This window comes from Silurus meridionalis, chromosome 8, assembly GCF_014805685.1.
Source record: "Silurus meridionalis isolate SWU-2019-XX chromosome 8, ASM1480568v1, whole genome shotgun sequence".
Taxonomy (NCBI): domain Eukaryota; kingdom Metazoa; phylum Chordata; class Actinopteri; order Siluriformes; family Siluridae; genus Silurus; species Silurus meridionalis.
In genome coordinates, this window is record NC_060891.1 from 10,611,366 (window position 1) to 10,623,480 (window position 12,115).

At 38.4% G+C, this 12,115-nt stretch overlaps 1 protein-coding gene across 2 annotated transcripts in view; it reads left to right on the forward strand.

Moving 5' to 3' along the window:
- Nucleotides 1–12,115, forward strand: part of ltk (leukocyte receptor tyrosine kinase) — a 67,189-nt gene that overhangs the window by 15,759 nt on the left and 39,315 nt on the right. For both annotated transcript variants that reach the window (XM_046855392.1, XM_046855393.1), the window contains exon 2: nucleotides 10,418–10,516. In XM_046855392.1, coding sequence (XP_046711348.1) covers nucleotides 10,418–10,516 — 99 coding nt within the window. The remainder of the gene's footprint in view (nucleotides 1–10,417; nucleotides 10,517–12,115) is intronic.

Here is a 12,115-nt window from a genome sequence, read left to right on the forward strand (position 1 = left end):
ACAGTGGAACCCGGTTATGTCGATGTCCTAGGGGGTTGCCAAAAAGCATCAAGATAACCGATGATCGAGATAAACGAAAATCAATATGGCGGCAATATACTAACGTGCTTGAAATTTCTTTATGTGCGTTAATAAATGAGAATGTGCATGCACGTGTTTTTGGAATTTTTTTTACACAACAGCGTTGCCGCGATTTGTTTGATGAAGGCATGCTCTAAAAATACATACAGTACATGTTTATCTGTCAGGTGCTTTCTCGGCTGCTTTCTCTGAAGCTCCCGGCTTCAATCGCGCACATATGGTGCTCGTTTAGCATCATCACCAGCTCCTATTTAAACTTCCACACTCTTACCGTCCGTTATTGTTGGTATATGTTGGTTCACGGCGCTCGTTTTCTTCCCAAAGCGCATCGCGGATTCCCTACCCGCGGGCTCCTACCAAGCGCGGCTTTCGCCTCCCGTTCATCGCATAACATTTAACAACAAAAGGCATATGTGCACTAACTAACAGCAGAGATTCACCAGTACACAATACAACACCTGTAGCGTCTGTAAGGCTTGATTTTTCCGCCACTTTCGCGAGTTCTTCTGCGGCTGCACAGTGTCGATCGACATAACTGACGTTAAATGGCAAATTTTTCCCCCCTTGTGCTCGAGGTATTAGGGTTCGACATAACCGATAAAAAATACTTAGACAAAGCGAGAATTTGGCGGTTCCACTTCAAAAACGTCGACTTAATAGGGTTGTCGAGTTAACCGAGGTCGAGATAAGTGGGTTCCACTGTATATATATATATATATATATATATATATATATATATATATATATATATATATTAGGGATGCACCGAAATGAAAATTCTTGGCCGAAACCGAAAACCGAAAAAGAGGAAAGCAAGGCCGAAAACCGAAACACCGAAAGAAATTATGCCAATTATTATTACCATTGCATTTATGGCTATGACTGTGTACTAATCTTACTAAAATCAAGGCATTTCAATTGCATAAATGAATATTAAAGTTTCAAAGAATAAATCAATTACAAATTATGAAATTATTTATTTATAGCACATTGCAACAATGCACAGGATAAAATAAATTAAAATTCAAACTTAAATATTTAACTTAAATGCACTCATGTGTACATTAAATAATAATGTGCAGGCCCTCTGGCCTTCTGAAAGGTTGTAAAATTATACATTCTCTTTCATAAAAACAAAGTGCATTTAGAACAAGTGCAACTGCTTAAAGATACAACACTATCACTGGGAAACTTCCTGCCTTTTCAAAAACGTCCGCCACAGACAGAGTGCGCGTGCTCGGAGGGGTTTTGCTTTGCTCGTGGCGAGCCCTTCAAGCCTTAGATATGTGGAAAGAACCTGCGTTCCTGTCTCAGGGCCCCGTCCTGGGAGCTCCTTGTCTTCCCGTAATGTTACCGACGGCTGCATCCCTCACGTGGTGGGGAGCACTCATGAGTGGTAAGGACAGCGGAACAGGCTCCATCTTATGTGGCTCATAACCTGCCTGGAGATGCTGCACAGTTTCTGGCTCTAAAACAATTCCTCCCAGACCTGAGAGATCACCATGTGCTGGTCCGTATGAACAACACATCAGTGGCTCTTACATCAACCACCAGGGGGTCCCCTCTGGTTCTTTCAGGGGGGGCTGAGGCTGGACGCCTTGGTGCAGACGTGGCTGAGGCAGATTTATGGGGGCTGTGGCTGTAGCCCTTGAGGGGGCACAGTTCTTAGCAGCTGGTCTCATTACTGAGGTAGTGGAGACCATCCTCCATTCCAGAGCTCCCTCTACGAGGAGGTCGTATGCCACCAAATGGCGGTTGTTTGCTGCGTGGTGCAAGCACCACCAATTTAGACCCATCTAACTGCCCGGTTGGTTTAATGCTGGAGTTTCTGCAGGAACAGTTTGCCACAGGGTTGGCTCCTTTAACCCTGAAGGGTTACGTGTCTGCTATCGCAGCCTATTGTGCCCCGCTTGCTTGGCAGACGCTAGGTAAACACCCCTTGGTGACACGTTTCCTGCGTGGCACCCGGAGACTGAGGCCTGGAACGTGACCCAGAGTGCCTGTGTGGGACTTGGCTGTTGTGCTGGTGGCGCTGTCAGAGCCCACCTTGAGTCATTATCCAAGGTATCTACAGGCTCTTTCCGAGGCCCCATCTCTCCTTGAGTTTACCCCTGGCATGGCCAGTGCCTTCCTTTACCCTAAACCAGGGTATGTACCTAAGGTGCCCATGGCTCCCCCATTACCTGTCGTGCTGCAGGCATTCTACTCTCCTCCTTTTCAAGCCCCTGACCAGGAGAAACAAAAGCGACTGTGTACACATACGTCCACAGAAAGTCGGAGCAGCTGTTTGTCTGCTATGGTCCTGAAAGCAAAGGGTTTCCTGCCAACAAGCAGACTCTCAGTAGGTGGATAGTGGATGCTATCTCATCTTCATATGAGTCTTCTGGTCTCCCCGCTGCTTTGGGGTTCAAGGTTCACTACACTTGGAGTGTGGTGGAATCTACAGCATACTCCGCTGGAGTCCCACTCCAGGACATTTGCAATACTGCGGGCTGGTCCACCCCGCTGACCTTCGCCTGGTTCTACGATCTTGCGCTCTGGCTGTGCTTTTACACACTAGGCAAGGACTGGTCAGTGTGGCATGATTGGACACTCGTTCCCAAAGCGTTGTAACTCAGCTCAAGTTCCTGAAAGGAAACATCTCTAGGTTGTGTATTCAATTCAATTCATTTTTATTTGTATAGTGATTTTAACAATGAACATTGTCTCAAAGCAGCTTTACACAGATAATGTGGTGATAAAAATGAGTAAGATGTTCTTTATAATTGTAAGTTTGTCCCTGATGAGCAAGCTGGTAGCGACTTGGCAACAAAAAACTCCCTGAGATGGCTTAAGGGAGAAACCAGTCAGTCAGTGTAGCGGACTGTTGACATTAACTACAGTCCAATTCGATCCTCAAAGGTCCCATTCTTACTCCAGATTTTCATGGAACCACCCAAGGCGTTGAGGAGAAACCGTCCCCAGCTGCACACAGTGGCTTCAAATTCGAAGAGGACACTATCCAGAGGCAGGTCTGGACGAAGTAGGAAGAGCTGAGGAGGGAAAATGGGCAGGAACAGTGGTCACTGGAACCTCAGGAGCATGATTAACCCAACCGAGATAGAGAGAGAGAGAGAAAGAGAAATGCGGGGTAACAGGAAGAGAAGGATATGGATTATTATGCATACTTATTGTTGTAGGAAAGTTAAGGAAACTTTGCAGTTGGGGACTCCGGCAAGACTCGCTATAACAGCATAACTAAAAGGGAGAACCAGAAGGTAACACAGACATGAGGGACCTCTGGGATAAGAGACGACTTACCACACCACTGTCAACAAACCTGAGTGAATGTATGAGAGTGAGGGGATGACAGCATACAAATATCCCAGTTTATATAACACTCTATATCCATGATCCCTCCAGATCTGCTCCTTTACCTAAGAAAAATCTACTGATAAAAGATTTGACTAAATAAATGTTTTAAGCCTCGACTTAAACACTGAGACTGTGTCTGAGTCCTGAACACTGATTGGAAGGCTGTTCCATAACTGTGGGGCTTTATAAGAGAAAGATCTGCCCCCTGCTGTAGTCTTCATTATTTGAGGTACCAACAAATAGCCTGCACCTTTTGATCTAAATAGGCATGGAGGATCATATTGGTACAGAAGTTCACTCGCGCGAGACCGTTAAGTGCTTTATATGTCAGTAGTAGTATTTTATAATCAATGCAAGATTCAATTGGGAGCCAGTGTAGACTGATTAAAACATCGTATGTAAAACATATGTAACCTTAGTTCCCTGAGGAAACGAGGCGCTACATCTCCGAGCCACATTCCCTGCGTCCCTGCTGCGTCGGCTCCACTGCATGCGCTTTTTGTAGCTTCCTGGCTGTGATGTTACCCCGCTGGTGATGTCGCACGTTGGCCAAATTACACGAGCGTACACAACGCGGAATCGTTCCTAAAGCATTGTGACGCAGCGTCTCGTTCCCTCGGGGAACTACGGTTAAATTCGTAAACTAGAGATGTTCTCAATCACGTATTATTTAGTTTTCGTTCATTTTTGTGAAATTGCCAGGAAAAGAGAATATATAATTGTTTGGGGATGGGAATCTTAAACTTCTCAAAAATAATAGCCAACTGTTAAATCTGCCCTTTTACTGCTAATTATAATTTATCATTGTGCATTTGAAGGCAGATCACATGCTGTGTGGTCACAGGATGCTCACTGAGGGATGAAATTTTGGTTTCTTCTTTATTTAGTAGACTAGTAAATATTGTTTCTAAATCAATCATTTGTCTATTTCAGTCAGGATCATCCACTTCATTCTGCCTATTATTAACACCAGAGATTAACTTCTTTTCATTAGTGGACAGATTTATCACTTTCATTTGATAGCCTGAAGCTCAGAATAGACAGCAAACTATGAAATACTGCCATTATCTATTTCTGGTTAAGATTGTTATGTTTTTGACCCATACTGTGAAATTGAGGTAACTCATGATATGGTTTATGTAAGAAATAAAACACACCAGATGCTGTTATAGGAAAACAAGCTACGGCTGTCGAGTGTGGTATTACCTGCAGTGATTGATTTTTTTTATTGCAAAATGTCCAGAAATGTTTCATACGTAAGTGATTTGGCTCTAATTATATTTTTAGATTAAATTTTTTTAAAAACATTTTGTAGTTACACTGTATGCCACTTTCATTATTGCAAATAGAGCCATTCATTCATCATTCACCAGCCTTTTTTTGTATACCCCAATCAGGCATAATATTATGAATACAGGTCGACCGATATGGGTTTTTCTCTGGACGATGTCAATGCCCATATTTGGAAATCAGGGCAGCCGATGGCCGATATATGATTTTTTTGGCCGATATATTTTCCCCATTTTCTTTTTTTCACCCTTTATGCCATAAAACCTAATTCTTAATTAATAAGACGTGATACAGAAAATTGCTAAAACTAAACGTTTATTGAACAACACAAGCCTCTCCAATCAGTGCACTGGTTACCAGGTTTTTGTACCCTGCTATTTCAAGGCTCACTAATAATACAGTACCTAAAACGTACTCTTTCTCTGGTCGGTGTATACAAGAATCTCTTGTGGTATAAAACTTACTAAAACTGGAGACTTGTTAAATAAGTGTTAAAAAATGTAATTAATGAGCACTTTTTTTTTTTATTACAGTGAACTCTTTTCTTTAATTTGAATCAATCAGGCAACCAATCAGATAGAACTGTGCTGTGTCATAATATGCTGTATAATTGCTTTGAAATGAAATTTTGTTTTAGGAAATGGTATTCCCACTTGCAGAAAAGTACTTCATGACAGCCTTCATGATAGATTTCTTTTACGTTATTCTCCAAAGTACAAGAATTCAGCAATCAATTCTAAAGAAGGAAAAAAACTAAACAATAGCAGTAGACATGTGTAATTAAATGACATCATGCTGATGCATGTCTGCCATGAGCAGTCCAACTAAGAAATAATGAGCCCAGCAGGCAAAATAGGAAAGAAAATCACTTAGGCTGTCATTCAGGAACAATTGTCCTTAGATTGTGCAACATTTTTCTGTGCCTGAACAAACAATTCTATTTATTGTGTTCATTTTGTTAATGAATTGCTGTACTGTATTCGGGTTACTAAATCGTCTCTATGGGGTTGCTCTGGGGGCAAATCAGACACACAGCAATGTGATTGTTCAGTAAACTGGTCAATTGGGTTGGGGGAAAAACATTTTCTCAGACATTAAAATTTATATGCAAAAACTGACATTCTGCTTTACTGACCTTTTTACTGACACTGAGTACTGGTGGGAGAGTACATTCTGACATTGGGAATGATTCAGTAATAAAAACAGCATGATTCCAATCAAGCTCATAACAATGCCTTGATAATCGTAGTTTACTAACCTATATAACTTTTTTAGTACAGCCTTTAATCGAAATATCAATGCACAGTGGTTGCAGACACGTGGGTGTTTATTGTCTCAGAATTATATATATATATATATATATATATATATATATATATATATATATATATATATATATATATATATAAAAGAAAAATAGTTAAAGCATTACATTTGTGTCCAGATTATAGCTATGAGCTTCATTACCAGTTTCATCACATGGTTGTGTCATGCCACTAATCACACACACCAGTTCCTTGTCACCAGTAATTAGAACATATACTTAGTACATGTACTGTATCTTATCTTGCGCCTCAGAGATTCTCTCAAGATTGTTCTTTCCTGAGTATTGTTGTTGGTTTTGCTGATCAGCTAATGATTCTCTATATGTTTATGTTCATGATTTCTGTTATTTAATGTTTCAATGTTTTTGCATACAGTATTCACATCACATAGATACATAGATAGATAACAACTTCAATGCCAATGCATAGTACAGGTTCACAGCAATCAACCAGAAGTGCAGATAAAAATTTAAATATATGTACAACAAATAAATAAAAAGGCTATGAGCAGTAAAAAAAATGCATAGAAGCTGTTTAGAAAATACAAAATACTATAAGTGAAAAGGAAAAGAAAGAATATGTGCAAATGTGTAAAAGATACAACATGTGCCTGTAACTGTGCTGATTAGTAATCAGTGTCCTAACGATGCAGTGTGGAGTTCAGTAGGGTGATGGTACTGGAGTTGTAAAAAAAAAGCTAGTCCTGAACCTGCTGGTTCTGGTGCAAATGTTCCTATCTCCTTCTGGATGGAACGAGGTTGAAGAGTTTGTGACTGGGTTGTGAAGAGTACTTGATGATATTGTGTGCTAAACTGTTCTAGCCACAACTTAACAATACACTTGGTGTGAGGGAGGTCAAGTAGGCTATATCTGGTTATTGGGAGGAGGGATGTGTCCCTGTCAATGTTTGAGGTGGTTACAGCCCTGAATGGATTCATTTAGGATGTTTACCTCAGTAGTCTTGTGTATTTTTACAGATTTTCCAGGCAGATGACTACAATCACAAGGTGGTAAATACACAATTTCTAGTTAAAATTCACATATATAATTCGCTTTAAATTTAAAAGTAAATCCTTTCTTTTTGACACTTTCTTTTAATCAGTGTTTATAATGACTGCCTTGCGACATTTCCTTTCTCTGCCAGTAGTGGATCTCCATCTTATACCTATAATCAGTATTAAGATTTGTGTGTGTGTGTGTGTGTGTGTGTGTGTGTGTGTGTGTGTGTGTGTGTGTGTGTGAGTTTCACATATTAAATTCAGAAATTCACACCATTCTTTAGCTAAAAATTTTTTTGTACCTGCACGCAGTATTTTTATTTAGTATATTTTATTGTTTAACTTAGGTGGTTTAGCTTGTCTTTAACAAAATGTAAGCAAATTAGTTATTGAAACTATTGTGGTTCTGACTTCATTGAAAAATTAATAAATGCTGTAAATGTCTTATAAAATTCCAGTACCCAGTTTGGAATCTGCTTTCATTTAAATAGACATTTTTATGTTATTTCAACAAGCAAGCTGCATCTTTTAAGCCTCCATTTATGGAATATCAGTCAGACAGTGGATTTTAGTGGATTATATATTATGTGGCAACTCACTCAATTGGATGTCCACAATAAAAAATTCAGCAGTAGACAACAACAAAAACACAATATATGCAGACAAAAACTAGCCAGTAAAAACATAGAAAGTTATATCTTATGTCAAATGAACACACTGTCAGAATTATAATCTGACCAAGACAATTCTGAGTTACATCCTTGTGTCAGCAGGCAATGCTTGCCTGTTATTTTTACCTTAATTTCTTTTAGAGTTTATTGACATATATTAATCAAAGGCCACTAGCTATGCAAAAGTGACTTGAAGATAAAGGAAAAATGGGGTGCCTGGAAATTGTATTAGCTAATAATTTAACACAGAAGAGTATCTACTGTGATCATCCATGACGTGTCAGACAACATGATCAGCTATTGCTTGATAAGTGCGGATTATGTGTTGCTACACTCTGTGCTCCCAATTTACCTTTGAAAATTTAGCAGTTTCATTGGAATTATTTGGGTTTGTTGCTATCTCAACATGTTTGTTGCATTTACTTGTGACTTTCTCTAATGCTTTTCTCCATTTTAAATCCAGTTATTTCTCAATTTTCTTGCTAAACATTATTAATAAAAGGTAAGGGGGATCTCTGAAATAACTGTAAACATGTATGTTTATCAAGTGATCAGCCTAGAATTTGTGGATCAGTTCTTAGAGGGCAACGCTCAATGTCTCATTGTCTTGTGTTGGGAGTCAGGGTCGTGATAGTAGGATACGCTTGTGTGTTTGTGGGTGTGCATTCGTATGCACGTCATGTAATGACAAACACAAAATAACTTGACAAGAAAACAAGGACCATAATTTAAAACGTGATGTTGGACTGTCAACAACTAGCAACGACAACCATGGAAAGACAGACTTGAAATAATGTGTGTAGTGCAAATTAGTGAGATTATATAAAAGTGGTAATTAACCCAAAAGAAGTGCCAGGATCAGGTGATGTGAATAATGGGTACGATAGCATAATCCTGACAGTCTGTGAATATACATGTTTGTAGGTGTGAGTCCGTGGCTCATTTTTTGATGCAAGATTTAGTATTAATTTATAATGCTAACATTGAATTTATTAACCACTAGTACACTTGTGGTTGCATCAATTAGTCACTTATTTTTGAAATGCAAAAGTCTACGCATCATTTCTCTAGTTGTCAATTAAAAAATTTGCAAATATTATTCTTACAATTTTAAAAGTGTCACACAAATGTATTAAAATGATCAATTTATTCTCTTTTATTGTCTAAAATGGGGACCATTTAAATTGTCTGGTTCCTCTCAAGGTTTCTGATTTATGCCATCTTAGGGAGTTCTTCCTTGCCACAGTCGCCACCGGCTTGCTGATCAGGGACAAATGTACACTTATAAGTAATAAATAAATCTTATTCATTCTTTATCACCGCATTATTTGTGTAAAGCTGCTTTGAGACAATGTTCATTGTTAAAAGCGCTATACAAATAAAAATGAATTGAATTGAATCCGAATGTAAAAAAGGAATAATTAAAAGCAAACATACGGACCAAGGAACGTGGTTACCTAATAAACAAAATACAACTGTCTACAAAAACAATTGACTACGATAGTTGTAAATTTAATTACAGCTTGGAAATATTAATAATGCTTGGAAAGCTGAGACATGTTTTAAGGCCAAGGGGCTATGGTGCATCCTGATACAGTTACACACAACGTAGTATATTTCTGTTCCAGAACAAGAGTAATTTGCTGGTGTAACATGTTATATAGTGTCTGATTATGGACACAATACTTAGTAAGTAATAAAGCTATAATAGGTATAACCAATGGTTGCCCCACTAGTCTACACCACCGTTTCTATGATTTATGAAAAAGTCATAGATTGTAGTTGATGGTTTTAATTTAGTAGTTTATTATCCTGTAAACATATCGGTTGTTGATATGGCAACAGTCATATGCAGATGTGCTTGTATAAGCGCTTATGGACAACCTACAGTATGTTGAATAAGATATTACCCAATCCTACATGGAAGGTATTACATGCAAAGGGCCAGTGTGACTTCATATATTTTTCAAACAAAGCAGGACAACATCTGATTCTATTTGTTTAATTCATTACATCTTGGTCTTTGAATAGTTATTAGGTTTGATTCCTGTTTGGCTGGAATAGAAACCTGTAACTACTCAGGCCCTTTGCCAGCTGTAGACTCTTGCCTTATGTAGTGCGCTTAGTGGTGCTGTAATGCCTTAATAGGTCCGTTGTACAGCACTTGAGCTGATGTTATCAGAAGAAACCTGCAGTAAATATTCTGCTTTTACAAGTGCTCTTCAAAACATACTAGATGCACTAATTTGGTTATGGTTCCATCACAGTAACTAGAGAAGAGGAACAAGATATTTTCAGGGCACAAATGTGCCAGAGGTGACCAATCAGAGGTGGGAAGAATTCTGCCTTTCTTTCTAGACTTGCACATGTATCTCATCTTAATAATGAATTTGACTCCCAGGAGTTTTGTCCTTAGTGCTTTTTTCATAGCTCAGATTCACTGTCACTTGCATTCTCTAAAAAAGTTTTGCTTACACTGCTACATTGATGGAAATGACAGATGATCAGTGGGACTTTTTTAAGTAAAAAAAAAATCTAGGTTAGATTGTTCTTGTTGTTGATTTATTAGCAGTTATATAAAAAAGGATAAATATATATATGTCAATATATGGCTTTGATGAAAATAGATTAAAAAATTCCACCTCTCTCTCTCTCTCTCTCTCTCTCTCTCTCTCTCTCTCTCTCTCTCTCTCCACAGTGATCAGGATCTGTTGTTCTCTCCTGGATAGAACCGTTGATGCAGGTTTTCCAATGCATTCAAATCCTCATCACATCAGTTCAGCCGAATCAAGCCAAGGTAAAACACAGACCTCTTTTCCACTTCTGCAGTATGAACCTGTTTTTAATGAACTGACAACAAGATCAAGATTGTGTAGAGGGAAAAAAAGTAGAAATAATAAAAAATATCCTTTTTTTTAATGCCTTGCAATTTTACTATTACAAGAAATGTCAATTCAAGAATTACATAAATCCAGAAACTCAGTGATTTATTGTTGCAGCCTGGCTACTTTTTGGTGTCATAGGACACTCTTTACCTGCATAGCCTTCCTCATGAATCATCTCACATGACTTTGAGGGCAAAAATGTTACTAAAGTCCTCTTTACTTTGGTATTGGAATGAACACACTTTTTCCTGATAAGCTGTTTTTAGTTTTTGGAATGCCCTGCATGAAGGAACAAGTGGCGAATGAATATCATTTTTTATTCCTTCAATTACAAATAGGGTTTCATTTTCTTTCTGAATAGGAGTTGAAGACCTGACCTTGACAATAATATGTGGGACTTCCCCAAACTATTACCACAAAGTTGGAAGAACAAAAAAGGCATTATTTGCTGAATTGTACCCCAGGCCTAAAAAGCTGACATTACTGCCTCACCTTACTAATGCTGTTGTGGATTAATAAATACAATGAAAACAAATTCCAAAATTTAGTGAAAAGCCTTCCGAGAGGAGTGGAATCTAATATGACCGCAAAAGTGGGAATAAATGAGGAATGGGATGTTAAGATAGGAAATATTGGGGTGTTGGTCATGTGTCCACAAGCTTTCAGCTGCATCCTCTTGTGAGAGGCCCCCCTTTTTTACCCACCAAAGTCTGTTTTGAGGCAATTATGGGTCTATAGCAGCATTTAAGCTTACGTGTGTTTCAAATAAGTCCACATCATGATTTATTTACAAACGTCACACTTTTATTGCTTTCAAATCATTAAAAGCAGCACCAGATTTATTCAGTTAAAAAGAAAGGATTGAAGAAAAACATTTTCCCAATACTCATTTATTCAACCACCTGAACCATTAAGGCTTAACATGAAAAACATATAAAGCAGAACAGCTCACAGACAAGTAACAGAATATAATTACTTTTCAAAAGAAGAAGTTTGAGATGAAGATTTCATGCAGTCATTTTCATTCAAATACATAAAATTTGTGGTAGTTTTGGTTGGTAAATTTTTTTGAAGCGTAGTGCCATTTAAGCTCCATCTCTCTAAAACAAACTATTATTGCTGTATGTACGTGTAGAAGGATATAAAATGAATGGGGGACTATTCAATGTGCTTACTTGACAGACTTAATGTTTGGTAGCGTATATCTACTTGAAGCTGATTGTTCTAGTCATGGTTGCTATTTATGGTTTTGACTAGAGGCATAATAAGTGGCACAGCAGGATGTGTGGTGAATTTCATGTCTGGAGGTCTGGTGAATGGTTCGTCAGTATGCTCAAGTGCTATGGAAAATAGTGTGTTGCTCTCTGTCCCTTTTATGACATGCTGTGGGTCAAGAGATACATCTCTGGGCTTTTAAATCCATTTATAAGGTTGTAGGCTTCAGGCAATGCCCAGTCCTCTTTCATTTTCTTTGGAAAATCCTCCTTCCTTATGTTGGGTTTGCTGACACA